This window comes from Molothrus aeneus, chromosome 3 (genome assembly GCF_037042795.1).
Source record: "Molothrus aeneus isolate 106 chromosome 3, BPBGC_Maene_1.0, whole genome shotgun sequence".
Classification (NCBI taxonomy): domain Eukaryota; kingdom Metazoa; phylum Chordata; class Aves; order Passeriformes; family Icteridae; genus Molothrus; species Molothrus aeneus.
This window is the reverse complement of record NC_089648.1, coordinates 32,487,328-32,507,775: the sequence shown is the minus strand read 5'-3', so window position 1 is coordinate 32,507,775 and position 20,448 is coordinate 32,487,328. Positions and strand designations below refer to the sequence as shown.

The window sequence follows — 20,448 nt, the reverse complement described above, 5'->3', positions numbered from 1 at the left end:
GCTTAATTCAACTACAAAAGGATCTTTACAGGACTCAAAGACTTCCAAATACGTTACTATAAGTAACAGGCTGAAAGTGTGTTTAGAATGGCACATGGAATTCAACTCTAGATCACCTTAAATTTCTACAAAATCCATTAAAAATGACAGAAAAAAAAATATGCTGTCAATACTTCAAAGTTGGTTGGATGGCATAAAATATTACTCAAATAGAACCCTAATGATCAAACTTGTAGGGATTTAAAACCATTGAAATATCCTTCCAAACCACATCTTTTGCCTTCCTAAAGGGCACATGACTTCACTTGCTCCTTTTTATCCAAATTTCGCTTTTAGGTACACTATGAAGCACATCCTCAGTAAAAATTAACAAGAACCTAGGCAAACCAAAGTGTTAAAACTGGTAATTCAAAAATAAAAATAAATCATTATTTTACATCAACTAACGTAATAAACACTATTCTGTTTACCTTTCAATCTGCACTCTGAATGAAGCAAACAAATATGATCTGTAATCACACTTTCTGGTAGTAGAGATGAATATACTTCAACTCCAGGGGTTTTTTGTGGGTTTTATCCTTTGTTTCTTTTCAATTGGATCACAGCAAGTAAGCAACTTACCAACACTGCAAGCACTACTAAAGTAATACAAGCAAGGATGAAGCACTACCCACAAAACACAAACACTGCTGCTTCAAGCCATACCTTACCAAAGATTGTTACATGTAATCCCTTTCACTCTATTGCTCCCTAGTTCATATTACGTCTAGAAGTCAGCCTTTAACCCTAGTAAGTGGAAAATATCTTTTCTCCATTTACTAAAACTATATGAAGAAATATCCATACTAAAGCATAGAAGACAGATGTCTCTTTCACCTCCTGTCCCCTTAATTTTTTTTCAAAAAATATTAAAGACATTAGGAACTCAAGGGAAACAAAAGGGGCTCACTTCCTTGGGATTGTCACAGCTTCCCTGTCAATCACCAGCTAGGACCACAGAACCATGAAGTGTAAGAGGAGAAAGGAGCCCAAGTTTTCCCATCTCCTCTATATGCTCCTAGAAGAATGAGTTAGTAGAACTCCACACAGGAGAGGGTAAGATTAAAGTTGAGATATGCAAGTTAAAATCAAGTACATTTGTTAGTGTACCCTTGAAGAACAATTAAAAGAATATCCCTTATTTTACTTTTACTGACTGAACTGAAAGCATTTTCAAAGTTTTAAATTTAGAAGATGCACTACACAGGACAATGGTTCTGTTGTTTGATGGAAGGATTTTTACTCTGTTAAAAACTTATATAAAACATGTAATTTTAATAAAGCTAAAGCTATACAACACTATGCTTCTGAAAAATATGACCGTACCTTCTAATTTTAAAATAGAACACTACTAGAAAATAATCAAGAAAATTAGAATTTCACAACCTTATGGCCTACATGATATTAAAGAATTATTATTATCATCATCATTATTATTATTTACCAATAAAAAGGAAAATTGTTAATATAAGCGACAGCAAAATCAACAGAACATGAAGTAGTTACACTTGCAAGAAGCACACTTGGCACCCATGATCAGCAATATATCATAAATTTCACTACAGTACTAACAGAAAAATCCTGAACAAACTCCATTAGGAGTTAATCAAGACTTCCTCATTTTATGAGTCAAGTGTGCTACGATATAAAGACTTCTCAGTTACTTTTACACCTGAAAGTGGGTCATGAAATTCCATTTTCAAAATCCATCAACAGCACTTACTCCCAACTGAAAATTAAACTAAAGAGACCCTACAAAGATAATGACTCCTTCACTTTAAAAATCAAAGTAATATTTCAGAAGAATATATTAAATGAAGTTGTGCAAATAATTACAAACTTTCCAAAGTCATGAATTGTAACTGGTACCTAAAAGCTGCAACCGATCCTTGGCCATTGCCAAATTTGTCATCATTTTAGATTGGAGACGTCGAGCCCGTTCACACTGATCACCTTACAAAGAAAAATCCATGTTAAAACACAATCTGGTAAATTAAGCGATAAAATACTTATACCCAGGCTTCCCTCCTCCTCCTCTTACCCCTTATCTACCCCCTCCACTATGGAACTTCATTACAAAACTAATGAAGAAAACTCTAAAGCTTCCTATTTAATAAAAAATTTAAAGTTAGTTGACACTCTCTGCTTTACAACAGTGAGTGATAGGAACCCAAAAACTGCTTTGTATATTGTCTAACATTTCATACTGACCTAGTATGTCCCTTGTCTCTGCATTTGTCTGAACAGAAATAAAATTTGAAAAAGATTTTTAAAAAGCTTGAAAAGTGACTGAGAGGCAAGTACAATTTGAATGACTTCATTTTGACAAAATTAACAGATTTTAATTCAGTTGACTGTGTCCCTTTACATTTTAAAACACATGGAATTAGACATTAACACCACTTTCTAAGAAATACTGTCTGTTCAAGTCAAGCTTTTTTTTTTTTACACTCTGCAATTTATACAGGTTATACCAAATGCCACTAGTATTGCCCCCTAAGTAAGATCACCACATACTTTTAAACACAGGTGAAGGAATAAATACAAGTCTGCAAAAACACTTACAGGTTCAGGTTTGGGGCAGGTAATTTGGATTGTTATTATTTCACTGTTATTTTGAGGACAGAAATTTTCAGCCAGTCCTTCACTACACCTGTATTTCCATGGTACATACCTGCTTCTACACTAAAGGTTAAAATGTTTCCAAATAGAGAGATGGCTTTCTTCCTTTGTTGGAAATGTTCAGTTATTTTGGCCTAAGTTATTCAGAAACACAATGTCAGGCCATTCCAAATTGGGGGTTTCTTTTTAGATTATACTGAAGGGAATATAAAATTCTGCATAAGTGAGAACATGAACTGTCAACTTCAGCAACTCAAATCAAAACTCAGTATTTTGGCACTCCCATTATATAAGAAATCACATGTTTTACTTAACAGTGTTCATGAACTCCTTATGATTTTGCAGAGTCTGAAAATATTTGGAGCAAGATTTGCATGTGATATAGACCAGAATATTAAGGTGGAACAGAGAAAAGGACCAGTGTTCACCTACAGCTAAAACGGGAATAAGAAAGATCCTTATGAAATAATTCATACAGCAGGCTGCTCCTAGCCCTACCATATTTAGTAATATTGATTTCTCACTTTAAAGAAGCCATAAACCAAAATCAGTTCCACAAAACTCAAAACTGGCTTACCTTGACCAATTACTAAGACAGCTATTCCTTTTTCCAGTTCTTCAATTCCTTTCTTATACCATTCAACAGCTTGTTCCTTTTGTCCTGCTTAAAAAGGAAGTGAGCCCATTATTTTCTTGAACGAATTAAAGCTTAAGAATGGTTCTATATAATGCTGCATAAAACAAGTAAGAGAGAGGAAGAGATATTTGAACAAAATCCTGTGATTTAAAGGAAGTCTTAAAGGGACACTGTCAACTTTATATCTATTTAAATATCAAATAAGCTTTTCTATTAAAAACAGGTACTACACCAGCCTCAAATCACTTTTGCCTGTTTCAAGAATAATTCTTCATCTGCCTTAAAGAAATAAATCCACCCCCCCCCCCCCCCCAAAAAAAAAAAAAAAAGACATAAAAGCTCACCCACGCATATTCACTCCCAACATAAATGGTGAAATTAACAGTTTTTACTTCTGGAATGTCAACTAGAGATGTGCCTCTTCATCTTCCAGTGACAGCCAATAATAGCACTAATAACACCCAAAATAACACTAGAAGCACAGAAACTCAAGAAGAAGCGCAACAAGTCTAAGACACTACATGAGAGAGATGAGAGACACTTCTCTGGTTACCTTTTGTGCAGTGCAGCTCATTTGTCATGAGGGCATTTCTTTGTTTATGCTATTATGAAATTGCTGTATTACAGATGTGTGTCAGCTTTCACATGAAGCAGAACACAAGCAGAGTGAGAGCTCACCTCTGTACCAACCATGTCCTGAGTGGATATTAAAGCAAACACAGCCTTGAACATGCCTATGCCTGACCTAAGCCATGTGACACCATGACTGCAAGTCAACCACTGAACACCTATTAATATCTACTTCATACTGCTCTCTTTCCATAAGTACTCTGCATTAAAAATTAATATGCCTGCATATTGAAAAATAATTTTGCAACATAATTATATCACACTAAGCATGCATTTCCACAGAGGAGTATAACAAATTAGGTACTAGGAACATAAAACCTGATCATTAACAAGCTACTAGTGGTAGGAAAAACTAAAAATGCCTACAATGAAACTTCAGATATGATTACCCTATTTTCAGATGACAATGTTTCACAATACTATTCCTAAGTGCCAGTTACCAGTGGTTGTGTGCTTCTACACTCAAATCTTTTGAATCTTTCAATAACTTCAGTCCCAAACCTATTTTCTAGCAAATTTCAGCATTAGCAAAAATATTTCAATGCATTTCTAGAATACTCTTCAGGGTTTTCTCTTGCTCCTCTTCAGATTAAAAAAAAAATCCCTTAATAACATTTGGCAAGTTCCCCTGTGCAGATAATTTCATGCTTTGTTCTTCTTACCACCACAAACCACAGACCACCTGCCTATAGTCATGAACACCACACAGCTTGGGAGTTAAATCATTACTGCCCTTTCTTCACCAGCCTCATATATCCTGACTGTTGAGGACAAAGATAGATAAATTAAATCACCTAAGGTGAGTGACTTTAATCCTCTCTTTAGACTTTTTCTTTAAGCTTCTTCTCTCCACCACCCACTGAAACAGTTTCAACTGCAGTGTAAATCATAAATCTAAGACTGATTATAGCTAAATAAAAATCTGATTTGAGATGATTCCAGCCACTTGTGCTAACAAAGCCTGAATGGCTTTGTTATTCTTTGGGGCAACTGCAAACATGCCAAGGTCATCACTAAAATTTCACTTCCAGCTTTTAACTGGAGAAAGTTTCCAAAGCACAATACCACACCAAGCTGTTTGCAAAGGGTGTGCTCCAACTCCACACAGAATGGCTGACTAGTTCTCAGTGATTATGACATTAAAAATAAAATAAACATCACAGTCCTTGGAAGTTGCTGACTTGTTATATTGGCTCTGGCAGAATGGAGCTCATTTTCCTCAAACAGCCCCAACGGCACTGTGTTTTGGATTTGTGACTAAAACAGCTGATAACACAGAAATGTTTTGGGTGTGTTGAACAGGAAAACCTCAAGGTTTTCTTTTTCCCATCTAGATCCCCAGTGAGTAGGCTGAGAGTGCACAGGAAGTTGGGAGAGGACACTAGCAGGATGACTGACCCAAACTGGCCAATTGAATATTCCACATCATACAATATAATGCTCATCAACAAAAACCTGGGCAGATGAATAACTGAATGGGGGCTGTCTTCCAAGGCAATCATTGTTTGGAAAGATTTCTCACCTTTTTTTTTCCTCACTTTTGCTCCTCCTATGCTCTTCCCTGTCCCACTGAGAAGAGTAAGCAAGCAGCTGTGTGGATGCTTAACTGCTTGCAGGGGTCAACACACCACATGTGCCTTCTTAGGAAAAGATATTAAGCTTAATTGTGAAAATACCAAAACAAGAATAACTGCCCCACCAATCGAGAAACATAAAAAATTATCAGAAGTGTTATCAAAATTACTGAAGTATGCATAGCTCCCACAACAGCAAAAAGGCCACAAAACTAACAGGCAATTAGACAATTCAGAAATTCCAACCATTTCACATACTATTTCTAACGTACAGTTTTCTCTTTGAAGATATAAAAAGCTTGTTTACAGATAAAAAAAATTTCAAAGTATTCTGGTAAAATCAGATAAGCAAATAACAAATCTATGTATTAAAGGGAGTTCTTTCTCAGTGGAATGTATATTGCAGTTGCAGGGCTGTAACAGTTGTGCAACTGCTCATATTAGCAGCAATCATCTTACTAAATGTATGGCCTGTGCAGCTAATTAATGTATCATCACCCTAAAGATACCTACAGAGCAAGTCTATTATTAAAATTCATATTTAAGGGTTACTCTCCAAACCACCAACAGTAACAGGTCACAGCAGTGGAACAGGTGCCTGATAAGGTAAGACTTTTTCACTCACAGAGCAATCACCAACAACACCGAAGCTTTCAGCTACCTCACCTTCTTTCAGGCTTTGTTCCTACGACCCTCAGTGCTCCCTGCTGTACATCTATGCTGAACTAACCCTGCTGCACATGGTGCAAGTTTTTTTTCTCTCCCAGAGCACACTACTGCCACTCCCAAACTGTCAATGCAAAGGAGGACACATCCCATGCTTTTATGGTGCTGTCAGCATGCAGCTTCTGTTGAAGGCCTACTCCTGTATGTTTAATCTCCTCCTCTAGGATAGCAGTTTCATTAAAGCACAACTGAAAGTTTAGAATAAAGCATTCTGACTATTCCAGAGAATTTTAAACATCAGCACAGCATGCCCCCAAAGCCTACCTTTTGCATGCTGACAGAATCATACTGCTGCATTTAGAATAAATGATTAAATTTAATTCAGTAGCAAGTGTTTTGTTCAGTTGGGGTTTTTTTAATGCTCTACAAAAAAAAAATCCTCACTCCTCTGTTTTACTTCACTGAACCCTAAACATTCTCCTTAAGCTCTTCTCATCACACAGTGGTAGGTTTTTAGTTTTTTTTAAGAGTATGCATGTCAAACAGTTTGAGAAAAACATGTTTTAAGAAACTGCCAAAATACTTAAAGTATTTATTTCCTTAGAAGTCACACCACTTCAAATGGGCATTCTGAAGGCCAAGTAACCCGCAGCCTCGCTTGAGCACTCGCATCGTTTGTCAGGCAGTGCACTGTAGGACGCATCCTTATTATTGTCCTTGCTGCTTTTGTTGTCCAGCTGGCTTCGTGAGGGCTAGTTACAGTCACACACCCGCCCGCAATTTCTAACCACCTCACCCAGACCCCAGCGGCAAAAATTGAGTTTTGGGGAGAAATACAAGCACTTGTCTTGCGAGGGGAACGAGCTCGGGCCCCAGCTTTGTGATCCAACGCGCACCTGCGGGCTGCGGCAGGGACGGACCCGGCCGGGGACCAAAGCACCGCCACCGCATGCGGGCGCAGCCCAGCTCACCCACGGACACAGCGTCCGCAGGCCCCCGCACACAGCCCGGCTCACCCACGGGCACAGTCCGGCTCACCCCTCGCATTTCTCCCACGAGCGGGTTTTGTTTGCTCTCAGCTGAAAGCGGTTCCACGGCACAGGGCCTTGCTGGCCTCCCCCCGCACCCCGGGGGGGCCGCGGGCGCTCCCTCCCTACCTGTCTCGTCCTCGTCGATGCGCAGAGCCATGGAGATGCACTCGAAGGCCCGCTTGTGGCACGCCCGCACCGTCTCGGGCGCCCCGCCGGGCTCGGGCGCCTCGCCGGCCCCGGCCCTGCTGCCCTTGGCGGCCATGAGGGCGCCGCGGGAGAGGCGCTCGCAGAGCCAGGCGAAGAGCAGCCCGAGCTGGAAGGCGACGAAGCGGAGCAGGGCGAAGGCGGCGAAGAGCGGGTACGAGAAGTAGTACAGGTTCCGCTTGTGCGGGGACGCCGCCGCCGCCGCCCCCGCCGGCGGCACGGGGGGCGCCGGCCCGGGCGGCGAGGAAGGAGAGGCGCCGGCGGTCGGAGGCGCAGAACTGGAGCCGGCTGAGCCCTTCTTCTTCCCTCGGCCGCCCGGAGAATTCATTCACCGCCGTAGCCATAACCCGCTGCCAGGGACTGACAACAACCGGCCATGGCGATGGCGGCGGCGGCGACGCCCCTTTCGGCCGGCCCAGGGGGAGGGACGGAGGGCGGGATGTGGGCGGCCCCAGCCGGGGCGGGGAGCGGTGGCACCGGCCCTTCCACCATGGTAGGCGAGGGTATGGCACTTGTAGCGCCCGGCCTGTCCGCTCCCACGGCCCCGAGGGGAGGGCTCTCGGGGGCGCTCAGTGCTGGGCCTGGAAAGCGCAGAATAACAGAATCAGTGTGGTCGGAAAAGGCCTGTGAGATCATCGAGTCTAGCCTTTGACCGATGTGAAACTGGACCGTAGCACTAAATACCGCGTCCGGACGGGTCTTGAACATGATCAGGGACGGTGACTGTACCTCCTCGGGCAGTCCATTGTTAAACAACCCTTTCTGTGAAGAAATTCCTCCTAGTGTCCACCCTGGACCGCCGCTGGCACAGCCTGGGGAAATGTCCCCTTGTCCTTTCGCTGGTCGCCGGGAGAAGAGGCCGCTCCCCGGCTGGCCGCAGCCTCCTTTCGGGGACTTGCAGGGAGCGCAGCCCGACAGCGGCAGCACCAGCCCGCTCCAGCCCCAGCCGAGGCCGCTCCGTGCCGGCCCATGAGGCGCACCGAGCGGACGGGCGATGAATAATTTACCAGGATTAGTTATTCTGACCGGGATTGTGAACCGCCCCGCAGGCACAATGCAGCGCGAGTTCCTGGCGCCGCTCCCGCCCGGAGTCACTGCTGGTGGCACACAGGCAGAGCCCGGGGAATTCCCTCGCACGGAGAGGCGTGGAGCAGCCAGTCCCCGACGGTGTCCTTGTCCCCGGGTGTGCGGTGCGGTGCTTTGTCTGCTCCGCAGCTCTGTAATGGGAATGACAGGCTATCTCCTCACATGCAGGGAGCTAATGGAATTCACTATACATTATAGATACATCGCTCTGCCAGAAAAAAAAATGAATCTTAACTCTACTCCACTCTCCTTACCAAAAGTGAACATGCAGTTGTCGAAACCCTTGTCAATTATTTGCCCAGCCATAATATTTATTTGTGTTTCACCAAAGAGATAGATCCTCCAGCTCCCTACTCCTTTGGTTATTGCAAACCTTAAAAATGCTTTGGTACCTTTGGTCTAGCAATCTAGGGGAGGGAGGCATCCATACGCCAGCACTTCTGTGCCTGCCGCTATGAACGAAAGCCTCCCTCTCTGCTTCAACCTTCCCACCTTTGTGGGTGCGTTGTTCCTTGTCTGATCTTTTTCATCGTTGTTTTGCTTTGTCACACACACTGTTCTACAAATAAAATACTGAGTGATACTAGATTATGATAGATCATCTCTGTGCTGCACCCCCGAACTGCACACTGTCGCCCTGATTTGTAAATAATTTATTGGTTTTGGATTCTTTTATGGAGAAGGAGAAATTTGATAGACTGTTGGTTTGTCCAGTGTCATTGGTGAGGTGGCACTTTCACCCTCCAATCCTCCTAAAACTGTCACTTTTGGAAATCTGTAAATGTTGAAGTCAGAAAATAAACTTCCCTTTTTTCAATTTGAGAACAATAGTGTGAGCATGTCGGGTTGTTTCATGTCCTACAGTGACAGCACACAGGAGCTGAGACAGTCCCCAAACTGCAGACAGGTAATTCAGTGCACAAGCAAGTTTCCCTCAGCTTATAGCAAGAAAGGGCAGTTGTAGTGGGGCATGTTAATTAAAAGGATACACCAAACTAAAATCACTACTGTCTCCAGTATTTTATTCATTCTTCCAAAATTACTATAAAACTACTGGGTTTTTTTTCTTGTTTGTTTATGTCTCATAAAGTTACTTCCAGCTGCCCCTGGTGATGTGTATTTATTTTCTTAAATGACAGAGTGGAGTGGTTTTCTTTTAATGACAGAACAGTACACAGTATAGAGTTTTCTTACTGTATAAAATACAGAATATTATCACATATAAAATAACATACAAACATTTAGCAACTATTCATGACGTAAACCATTATTAGACAGACAGTGAACCTATTAGTACTGGAACTAATTTTTCTGCTGGAAAAAATGCAGCAATGTACGCCAAGAATTTTTCTTCTGTGTTTTGTAAGAATGATTATGTACTTCTATTATGAAAATATTATCAAGTGTGAAAAACGCCAACACTTGTTTTTTTAAATTTTAAAAGTTCAATAGCAAAAAAAATGGTTATTAAAACAGTAATATAACTAGAGTAATAATAATTTCGATAATTTGGATTAGGACGAGACAATATGAGACAATAGAAACAATGAGTTACAGATGTCCGGGTACCTCTTTCTGGGCAACATAAGCCCGAAAAAGGACACACATTAAGAGAGCATTAACCCTTACAAGCAATAGCCTGTTGCATACTCATACATCTCATACATGATGCATAAATTCCATTCAAACACAGGATTCGGTCTGGTCAGCGTCAACTTCTTCCTCTTAATCCCGACGGCATCTTCAGAACTGAGCGAGGTGGGAAGAAGTTCATTTCTTCTGCTAATGGAGCAATAAATTCTCTTTCTTTGAAAGATTTAGGTGTCCTGTGGTTGCTATCTCACTGCGAGTCCTTTCTTTAGGAAAAAAAAGTCTCTTACATAGCATAGTTTCTATTTTAATATTATGTTATAACCTAAAACTATATTTAACATGCTACTTAAGAAAATTATACAGCATAACTTTCTAACATTACACAGATAATATTAATTTTAATATTTGTGAAAAGCCAATCATAAAATACACATTTTTCACATCAAGTATGTTCCTGCCCACTCAGGAGAATTTTCTTTTGGTATATGTAACTGTCCTTTAAAAAAATCTCTTATTTACTGATATAAAGTTTTACAGGTTTTGTAATACCAAAGAACTTCCAGAAGCTTCAAGCAGTCTTAACACTAAGTTATTTCACTAACAAAAACCCACTTTCAGGCCCAAATTAGCTTCAGCAACGTTATTTTTCGTGAACACCAGAGTGACCTCCTCAGACACCAAGTCGCATTGATTTACAAGCATATTCCTGTACCCAAAACCCCGGGCCGATTTGGAAGCGAGTACATGCCGCGAGTTTTATCCCGACCGAAGACAAAACCCGCCTGCAGACGCGCACACACCGAACCTGTTCCCGGCCCCGCCCCGCGGCCGGGGCCGCGGGTGGGACCCGCGCAGGCGCACTGCGCCCGGGGCCGGCCGCGCGATCGCTTCACTGACGTCAAAACACTCCGCGACGGCGGCCGCGGTTGCTGCGGAGCGGCTCCCGGTGTCCCGCCGATCCCGGTGTCCCGCCCGTCCCGGACCGACCGGCGGTGAGAGCCCTGCGGCGGGGCCGCCTCGCCCCCGCGGGGTGCCCGGGGCACGGCCGGGGTCGGCGCCCGCATGTGGCCGCGGTTGCGGCGCGGCCCCAGCCCGGCCCTGCCCGCGGGGGCTCTCGGGGCGCTGTAGTGGGCACGGAAGGGACGGACAGACAGAGGGAAGGAAGGAAGCAGGGAAAGGGATGTATCCGGTGTCCCGGGGCATGAGTGCTGTATTTTCTAATCCTAGTACTGCTCTCTTCAGCGGACGAAACGCGAAACTTAAAGGCACTTCTCGGTTCTGCGTGCGGGAGAAACCAGTTCAAGTTTGGCGCGGGGGGAGCACGGAGCAACTCCCTGTGCTTTCTAGTAATTGCGCCTTGGTAACCATTAGTAACCAAATGATGCAATATCGCTTAGGTCACATGGGCTTCATCTCAGCCTGCTGACCAGTTTTTTTATTGCTTTCCTAGATCTTCTTGGGCGTCCATCAAACTTCACTTTTTGAATCATGGAGGGAGAACAGATTATGGAGGGACAGCCACAGGTATTACAGTTAATGGTTTATGTGCTTTATGTTACATGAGTAAAAGGAGAATTTTAGCTTTGCTAACCATGTGTTATTTTACAGGTTCCGGAAAATCCTCATTCCGAATACGGCCTCACTGAAAATGTAGAGGTAACAAAGATTTTGTTGCAGTGGAAGTCACATTTGTGATTAGGGGAAAAAAGTTGACTCCTGATTCTAACTTCAGAAAATGTAATATTCTCAGTGGAGCTAAGCAATAGCTGTCCCTGGTGGAAATAGCTGTAAATATATTTTCTGTTGTGCTACTTCCATTGTTCTAAACGGTACTGAATTAGATAATGACCCTTTAAATGAGTTAGGTTTTTTGGAAGGATCTTACGATTATTATCTGTTCTGTTGCTGTCTGTGAGAGATATAGATATATGTTATGGCACAAAAAAAGCCATCCACATTAGGCTCAACCTATGCTGAGTAGACTGGGAGAATCACTTCCTAACTCTATGGCATTTATTTACTCTTCTTATTAAAGAACAGCCTTCAGTCTCCCTTTATTGTAAGTTCTTACTCTGTGCTCAGCTTTTGCAGAAACAACTTTGAAACATCTTCTGGGACTTATCTCTCTGATAACTGCTTGTCTCTATGCTTCAGCTTCCATGGTTCCTACAGAACCATAACACATTGGTTCCATGCCAGTAGATTCATGTACATTGCACCGAAAACATGTGGTTTACTGGCAGGGGGAGGGTATCACTCTTCAAATACAGTTAATGGTGTAAGGTGATGCAGCACTTTTTGATCAAGAAGTACCTGGAAGCATATGTTTTTGCATATGTTTTCTTTAAAATGTCAATCTATACCTGAGTAGAGCACAATCACCAAAGGAGACTTTAGCAGAGTCTCCTTTGTCAGGCTTCACCTGAATTCACCTGGTGCTTTTACCATTTTGTGTTAAAAGCACATGTGTACAGCACATATCTCATCTAACTGAGACTCTCATTGGTAGTCATTCCTGTCTTAGTGGTGTAGAGTTCAAATCAGTGAATTTGAACTGAAATTAAAAAAAAAAAAAACAGAAATAAAAATGACTGGGATCGGATGTCTTCTCTTGTAGAAAACTTACAACTTCTCAACATTGTTTCCCCAAAACATAAGAATTTAACAAAAGGTTCCTCTGGATTAGGTTTTTGTGCAAGGAAAAATATGCACTTAATATTCTTAAAAGATGTAAAGAAATTATTGCCATCAAATTGCAGAGATGGGTACTTTGCACACACACTTCAAAGTAGATGTGACTGCTATTACCAGTGTTCATTCATGTTTTGGTTTTTTTTTTTACTTCAGAGGATAGTAGAAAATGAGAAACTAAATGCTGAGAAAACATCAAAGCAGAAGGTGGATCTTCAGTCATTACCCACACGTGCCTACTTGGATCAGACAGTTGTACCTATCTTGCTACAGGGACTTGCTGTTCTTGCAAAAGAGAGGTAAGATGCTTCTGTGTTCCTTTTCCTAGGAAAATGCAGGTCTCAAACTCGGGCAGTGCAGCACTTTTCAGGCCTCCCACACCAAATATGGCATTGCTCTTTGTAAGGTCCTCATTATAACAGGTTTATGAACCCATGAAGTGCTGTGATTGACCATGCAGGGTGGGTTCCTCACTTAGGCACACATGGCATGACAGGAGTTATTTATTGAATTCATTATCTCCCAATAAGGTACACTACTGTGAAAGTTTTAGAGGGAAAAAGGGGAGAGGTTTTGTTATTAATTTTATCACGTAATGCACCTTACAGAAGCAAGGCAAGAGGATGTTCTAGTTCTGAAGACTTTTGTAGTGTGGAATTATAAACAGTTCTGCTTGACATTTAAGAGAAGGAAAGACAAATCATGCATGACATGCATCTTTGTCAGAGATTAAGATACTTTCTAAAGGATGTGGCTGAGCCTGCACTGTAAACACAGTCTGCTTCTTACAGAAGCAGACTGATGGTTTATCCTCTGAATAAAGATTATGCTGTTGAGGTGCCCCAGCTCTCTTTACCAGTCAGTGTAGACAGGTATCCTTCAATAAAAGCAAACATTTGTTCATCTCAACAAAACTAATTTCTAGCATCTTGGTGTATCCTCACTGGTGGCAAATCGTACTTTGTGAGCCATCTCTCAAATTGAAATGATACAATCAAAAGCTGATATAGACAATCATAATTGCATAATGTCACCTACAGTCAGAAGAACCATCAACAGTGTATGAACTTCAAAAGGAGTTGAGAATTTAAACTGCAGTGTACAGACAGCTAATTAAGCAAAATTAGGCACCTAGGAAGGTCCACCCATGTGCACACCTGAGGGATGTGCAGATCTTCAGCTGACATCTGTGGGAGTTCTGCTGCAGACTCAAATGTAAAACACAGCCCAAGGTTAATTACTCACCCTTACACTCTGAATACCTGTGTGACAGGCAAACTTTTTCCTTTCCTTTTTCCTCTTTCCTTTTTCCTCTTTCCTTTTTCCTTTTTCCTTTTTCCTTTTTCCTCTTTCCTCTTTCCTCTTTCCTCTTTCCTCTTTCCTCTTTCCTCTTTCCTCTTTCCTCTTTCCTCTTTCCTCTTTCCTCTTTCCTCTTTCCTCTTTCCTTTTTCCTTTTTCCTTGCCTTTTTTCTATCTTCTTTATGGGGGGTCATCACAGAAGGGAAATTGGATCATTGATAGGAGGGGTTGGGGAACATAGAGGTAAAAATCCGAATACTATGAACCTACCAGGGCAAACTGTCTGTTCAGCTGAGCATAATAAACCCTTGGGAGTGCGAAAAGCTGCACTATCAGCTCTGCTGTATAATCTACTGCTTAAAATTGAACAGCAAAATAACTAGTGGGTGCTAAGTTCTTTTTCAAAGGAATATAGAAGTGTTCAGGGAACAGCCCAGTACATCTGATGATCATGCCTGGAATTCAGTAGAAATTACCATCCAGGATAGTAAGCATATGGATAAATGACATATTTGGGAGGAGGTCAACACAATTTTTGTTAGGTCTTTTAAGTGTCTTGGAGTTTATTGAAGGAGTCAGCAAGCATACATAAAGAGGAATGCAGATGATGTGGTCTGTTTAAATTTCCAAAAAGTTTTTCACATAGTTGTTCACTAACAGCTTTTAAAATGAGTTAGTTGCTGTTGGGATTAAAGGAAACACCTTTGTATGGATGAGGAACTGATGGGAAGGTATGAGATAGAGGGTAGAAAAAATGTTGAATTTTCATGGTGAAACGAGTTCAATACTAGAATCATGGAAAAGATCACTTACAACAATTTGAAGAAGTGGCTGACAAAAGTTGTTAATGAGACTGAGTTTTACAGAATAGATTAGGGAGTTTTGTGTTTCTGTTTGTTTTTTAAGTTGATTAATTGTAAATAATTGCACAGAAACTTCATAAAACTGTGAAGACTGTCATGAAAAATTTAAACTGACAGAAAGTGACATTGAATCCAAATAAACATAAAATTGTGGACCTCAGAGGGTAGTAAAAAACACGCCTGACAAAATGTTAGATTCTGAGCTGAAAATTACCCTTATGGAAAAATGTTGTTAAACTGTTACATGTATATGTCAATGCACTGCTTTAATCAAAAATAAATTCTGAATGGTAGGACTTAAAAATTGAAGGGATAAAACCAACTTAAAATTAAAGGGGTAAAAAACAAGTGTAATGTCACTATTTAAATTTGTGATGTTCTTTTATTTTCAATATTATGTCTAATTCCCCTGTATTCTGGTAGAATGTGAAAAAGTGAGAGTGACAAGGTGGTCCTAAGTATGGAATGCTATCTCTATATGGAATGACTGGCTAGATGATATCTAGAAAAGGGGCTTCTGTGGATGAACATATTTAGGAGCCTGTTAAATCACAGCAGCACAGAGATGATGGATTGGGATGGACTGTTAATTATCTCTTCTGATACATTAATCAAATTAAATGAAGCAGGTAGCAAATTCATAACGAACAAAGGGCTGATCCTTCACAGGTCACATAATTAAGCTATTTTTTTGCTTTCAGTTGAGGACATTAACATTTTATTTGTGCTCAAGAGGCAACTGGTCAAAGCTGTAGAGGAATCCACCCCGGACTATTAAGGGTGCTAGCTCAGAAATTGGTACATGCTTGGAAGCCAAAAGGATGGTCCCGAGAAGTATCTCTGCATATTTTTGTTGTTGTTGTTGTTTTTGTGCTCTTTATAGGCATATTTGCTCACTGCCAGACCTTTGGTTTGACCTGCTGTGGAATAAGTATGTCATTTATTCTGTGGACAGAATCCAGATTAGCAGGATTCACATGGTATAGCTGGAGGAGTTCTTTTTAAAAAAACCACAGACTAAGGCCAGTGATCAGAAGTGTTTATTATTGACTACTTGCAAGTTACAGCACTTCTCAAACTTGAAGATTTGTTGTGTTAGTTTCAGTTGCCAGAAACTATGAAAACAACTCTTAATACACTAGGCTACACAATAACCACTTGAAAAAGAAAAAAAGCAGAGATTCAGTTTTGCTTTAAATAGCATGAGTTAAAGAAAGAGGCAAATGCATGTCATATCCAGTGATGTACCTACAGTATTTATGCTTACAGACTGTAGTTTTAGGTATGTAAGTATGTAACTGTTCTAGCAATTTAGTAACATTGAACCCACAGTGACTAAGACCCCTTTTTAAAGACTTTCTCATTAGACATAAACTGGAAATATACAGAGTCACTCTAGGTAGTTGGTCATCCCTAAATCAATGCTTAGAAGTGTTTAGGAGGAGCTGTGTTGCTTTTAAGGGAAGGTGATTGGTTCTCCAGCTACCTAATTTCATATAATAACAAATATTTGTTTTTGATGTACTTTTTTTCTTTGCAGACCGCCCAATCCCATTGAGTTTCTAGCAGCATATCTTTTAAAAAACAAGTCACAATTTGAGGACCGAAATTAACTCCACAAAAATGAGGACAGTTTGGCTGCTAGACTGAAATGCTCATTTGCCGCAATTTGTTTTCTGCTGTAAAAATCCTTTAGCCATGTTGTTGTCTTTCTTAACTACACAATTTGCTTTATCTTTTGAGTTTATTTAATAAAGAACACTTTACATGAAATTGTTCTCTTGTTTTAAACTAGCTATTAAGAGACTTTGAAAATAAAATACTGAAACTCCACTACTGGATGGAAGTCTGAATAATTCCATCACAGGGCTGATAATTTATATAATTTAATTGGGTTTTATATAGCACCCTCCAGTGCAACATGCCTAAACAGAAAGCAAACAAATGCAGAACAATTAAAATTTATTTATTAAGTAGAGAGGAGAGAGCTTGCTTCAGAACACCAGGAAATGTGTTTAGTTAAAACAATGAAATCCAGTAGCTGAACAGATCACCTAGAGACGGAATCCAGTGTCTCACATAGGTACATTAATGAGGTGTGCTGTTCAGCATTTGTCATTGATCTCCTAGGACTGGATTCAGCTGAAACAGAATGAATTTGGAAGTAACATATAAGAGTTCTGTAATTCAGGTCTCTGTACTGCTACCCTTAGTTGAAGTGTCAAAGAACTTGCAGGGACTGAGGTCTTGCTGTTAGTCTTAGTAGGAAGGTTCTCACTGTTTTACATACATCTTAGTATCTTAAAACAGAAACACTGAATTAGAGCAGTAAGAGTGGGGAACAAAACTTGAAAGAAGCCTGCAAACCCCAAATCAAGCGTAAAAGCTGTCTTTTGGAAAACTTACCAAAATTTGGAAGGAGATTACTAATTCTACTGCATTGTGGTGAACACAGTCTCCATCAAACAGTGACACTAAAAGATACTGAAAGGATTTTAACAACAGTGTTTTGACTTTCTGGAATGACTAATAACATTTAAGTGAAGACAAGGAAGCACCATAAGGACTTGGTACAGCTATTTTTATTGCTAAAATGGCATTCCAATATTTCATAAGAAACAACTTTGCAAGACTGTAAGAACTGTTTAATTTAAAGGGAATCTACGCTCTCCAGCTTCTCTGTTGAGAATTTGTGTAAGACCAAATGAAAAGAAGCAGTTCAACTTTTAATCCTCCCCAGACAGAGCAATTTTCTTAGATTTTTGTACCTGAATTCAGAATACAATCGGATTTCTTACCTGATGGTAATACCTGTTAAGCAGCTGCACAGAACTTGAAACACTCTGGCTTTCTGCACAATTCTTGCATCAACCTGGAATCTCAAAGCATCAGTCCCACTACTAAGGAGAGCTGTCCCTGCCAGCAGTGTGCCATCCACTCAGCTGCTGGTATCACTGGTATGTGGTGTCATCTACTATTATTTTCTCATCTAGGCTAGAGATTTAATTCAAGAGAATGAAAAAGCCATGTTCACATAGTGATGATGTTAGAAGATTTACAATGGCAGCTTTTTTGGCAGCCTCCTCTAAGAAATAAATTGTAATGTGACTAGCAGCAGTGAACTTACCACTCTAAAAATTAAATCTTAGTGATTCCTGTGAAGGTATGACAAGTCAGTAAGATAAACGCAACCATTTTCCTTTACTTGTTAAATTTACTTACCCATTGAGATCTTCTTCATAGAAGATACTCTCTAACAGGAATAAGTAGCAAGTTAATACCTGTATTATCTAGTTCTCAGTTACAAAAGTAATGATAAAGTCTAAATTTTAAAAGCATTTACTTGTTTTAAACTCTTCACTACAAAACAATGAAAATTCTGTGAAGAGATGTGACAGATGCTTGCTATCCCAATTTAATATAGAAAGTGGTACTGTTTTTCCACAGGAAATAATAGTTCTGAAAGCTTCAAGACAAATTGTATTAAATTTTGAAATACAAATACATTTAGAGTAAAAGCTTGAAGAAGTACTTAAAAATGGCAACTTTAGATGTATGACAGGCCACTGCTAAGTAATTGAAAGCCATTATATCATTCTTTTAAAAATTATTTTTTAGTGTTAACTACCCCAGGTAACTGAGTATATGCTCCAAATGGCAGTAAAATTGAGTAGAAAATAAAATAGAATACCTAGTTTACTTGACAACATGCCTTTCAAGATTACTATTTTAGATCTCAAATATCCAGAAGTCACTCTTCAGTGACTGTGAAAGAATTATATATGTGTCATATGTAGTATTTTGAAGTGTGCCTTTTTAACTGCTTCTACTGAGAACATTGTCATTTACCTGGAGGAGAACAATGACAGAAGAAAGGATTTCCCACTAAAAGCAATTCTGATCAAAGGATTCTACATCCTTCTGTTCTGAAACTAGTTACCACCTAAAATTACAGTTTGACTTGCCAAATCCTTTTTTTTTTGGTTTTTTTTGCTCCTCTGATTTATCAAGGACTTTCTCCAAAATCAGTACATGTCTTTGAGCAATCCATTTTATTTTCTGAGGCACTGTCGCCATTGTAAAAGCAGTTTGATCAAAGGAACTTTTCTCTTCCCATCAGACTTTCTAGAAATAAAAGACCTGCTTTCAAACAAATGAAAAATCTGAAAAATTCTGAAAGATACAAGCAGTTGAAACCCGTAGGTTGGAAAGGAAACATGAGAAAAATTCCTATGCCTACCACGCTTCATGGAGTGGAGGTTTTGATATATTCTTATCATTGTACTAATTACATAACAAATTATTCTTAGCCAAGCCTTAGCTTGTGTTCCCTATGCCATTTCATAGTCAGGATTCATTTTAAGAGTGACTACATAGCCTAGATCACAGAAATACAGAATGCCAGCTGTTATAGAAAGAGACATTTTACCATGATGAAAAGTCTATCAGCACCGTTTCTGCCAGTGTTCCCATTCAAATACAGTTTTATGCAAGGATTTCAAATGTAAATGTACCATGAATAATTATGGGGCAGTTTACATCAGTGCTAGTGCAGCACTGACTAGGAAAATGTCATATTCCTATTCCAAATGTGCTTTTAGCTCTCTTCTAGAAGTTTGCTTTGCAATAGTGTGTAACAGACCAGTTTTCCGAGAGGAGCCTAAATTGATGAAAGACTGCTGGGTGGTTGAGAAGTATTTACAAGATGGATAATTACCCACTGATATAATCTCAGATGCTCTTATGTTGCACAGGAAGTGGAGAGATTTCCCTTGTAAGGACTGTGAATCTGGGGGTGAGGCGGGGGTGTCTGCTTTTAACAGCAGAAGGAAGGACTGGTAGGAACAGCAGGTTCCTCAGATGCAGAACAACAGTTTGTAAATAGAAAAACCTAAAGTAACAGTGAACAGCTTCCTGAGAAGGGGGGGGACAGGAAGTGGGCATTGTGAAAAACACCATAGGAAAGAACCACGTGCAAGAGGACAATGGGAGCAAAAACCAAGAAAGCAACAGACCATGAAAGCTGGGCCAGCTGAAAACCTCCCATCCCAGCTGGTCACAGGGTGTTACTGGAGGAAAACCCTGCGTGCTAAGGACACTTGCCAGTGCCTTCACCCTTTTCTTCCAGGTAAGGAAGAACCTGCCAACAGACACACATGTGCAGCAGAGGTTTGTGCTTTAAGGGTGTGCAAACCTGGGGCATTGTCCATGCATCGTATCAGAGAAAAATGACTGGAATAACAGCTCAGAACTGTGCTTGTGCTTGTGCTTCAGTGCTTGTGTTACGGTTCCCCATACAAACAGTGCTTGGAATAATTGTAGATGAAGCAGGAGCATCTCCCAACCAAACCCATGCTTCACATCATCCCACTGAAAGCTCAGCCTAGTTTCTCAGTCTTTGGCTAGAACATTTTTATACTTTGTGTCCTGAGCACCAGGAAGCCCAGCACTGCCATTGGTGGAAGGGGACCCACAAGGAACAAGTTCAACTCCTGGCCCTGCACAGGACACCC

At 40.6% G+C, this 20,448-nt stretch overlaps 2 protein-coding genes across 5 annotated transcripts in view; one reads left to right on the top strand and one right to left on the bottom strand.

Annotated features, from left to right (window-relative positions):
* Window positions 1-7,796, bottom strand: part of SPAST (spastin) — a 38,595-nt gene extending 30,799 nt beyond the window's left edge. For 2 of the 4 annotated variants that reach the window (XM_066546627.1, XM_066546629.1), the window contains exons 1-3: window positions 7,326-7,796; window positions 3,239-3,325; window positions 1,909-1,992 (exon numbers count right to left, since the gene is read on the bottom strand). In XM_066546627.1, the coding sequence (XP_066402724.1) occupies window positions 1,909-1,992; window positions 3,239-3,325; window positions 7,326-7,731 (577 nt within the window). In that variant the 5' untranslated portion in view covers window positions 7,732-7,796. The remainder of the gene's footprint in view (window positions 1-1,908; window positions 1,993-3,238; window positions 3,326-7,325) is intronic. The other 2 variants (XM_066546628.1, XM_066546630.1) reach the window with 1 other exon arrangement.
* A 3,159-nt stretch (window positions 7,797-10,955) lies between these two features.
* Window positions 10,956-16,768, top strand: DPY30 (dpy-30 histone methyltransferase complex regulatory subunit). The gene is made up of 5 exons (XM_066547886.1): window positions 10,956-11,074; window positions 11,533-11,606; window positions 11,691-11,738; window positions 12,930-13,072; window positions 16,476-16,768. Exons 2-5 carry the CDS (start codon window positions 11,571-11,573, stop codon window positions 16,546-16,548), a joined length of 300 nt encoding a protein of 99 aa, XP_066403983.1. The 5' UTR covers window positions 10,956-11,074; window positions 11,533-11,570; the 3' UTR covers window positions 16,549-16,768.
* Window positions 16,769-20,448: the final 3,680 nt, after the last annotated feature.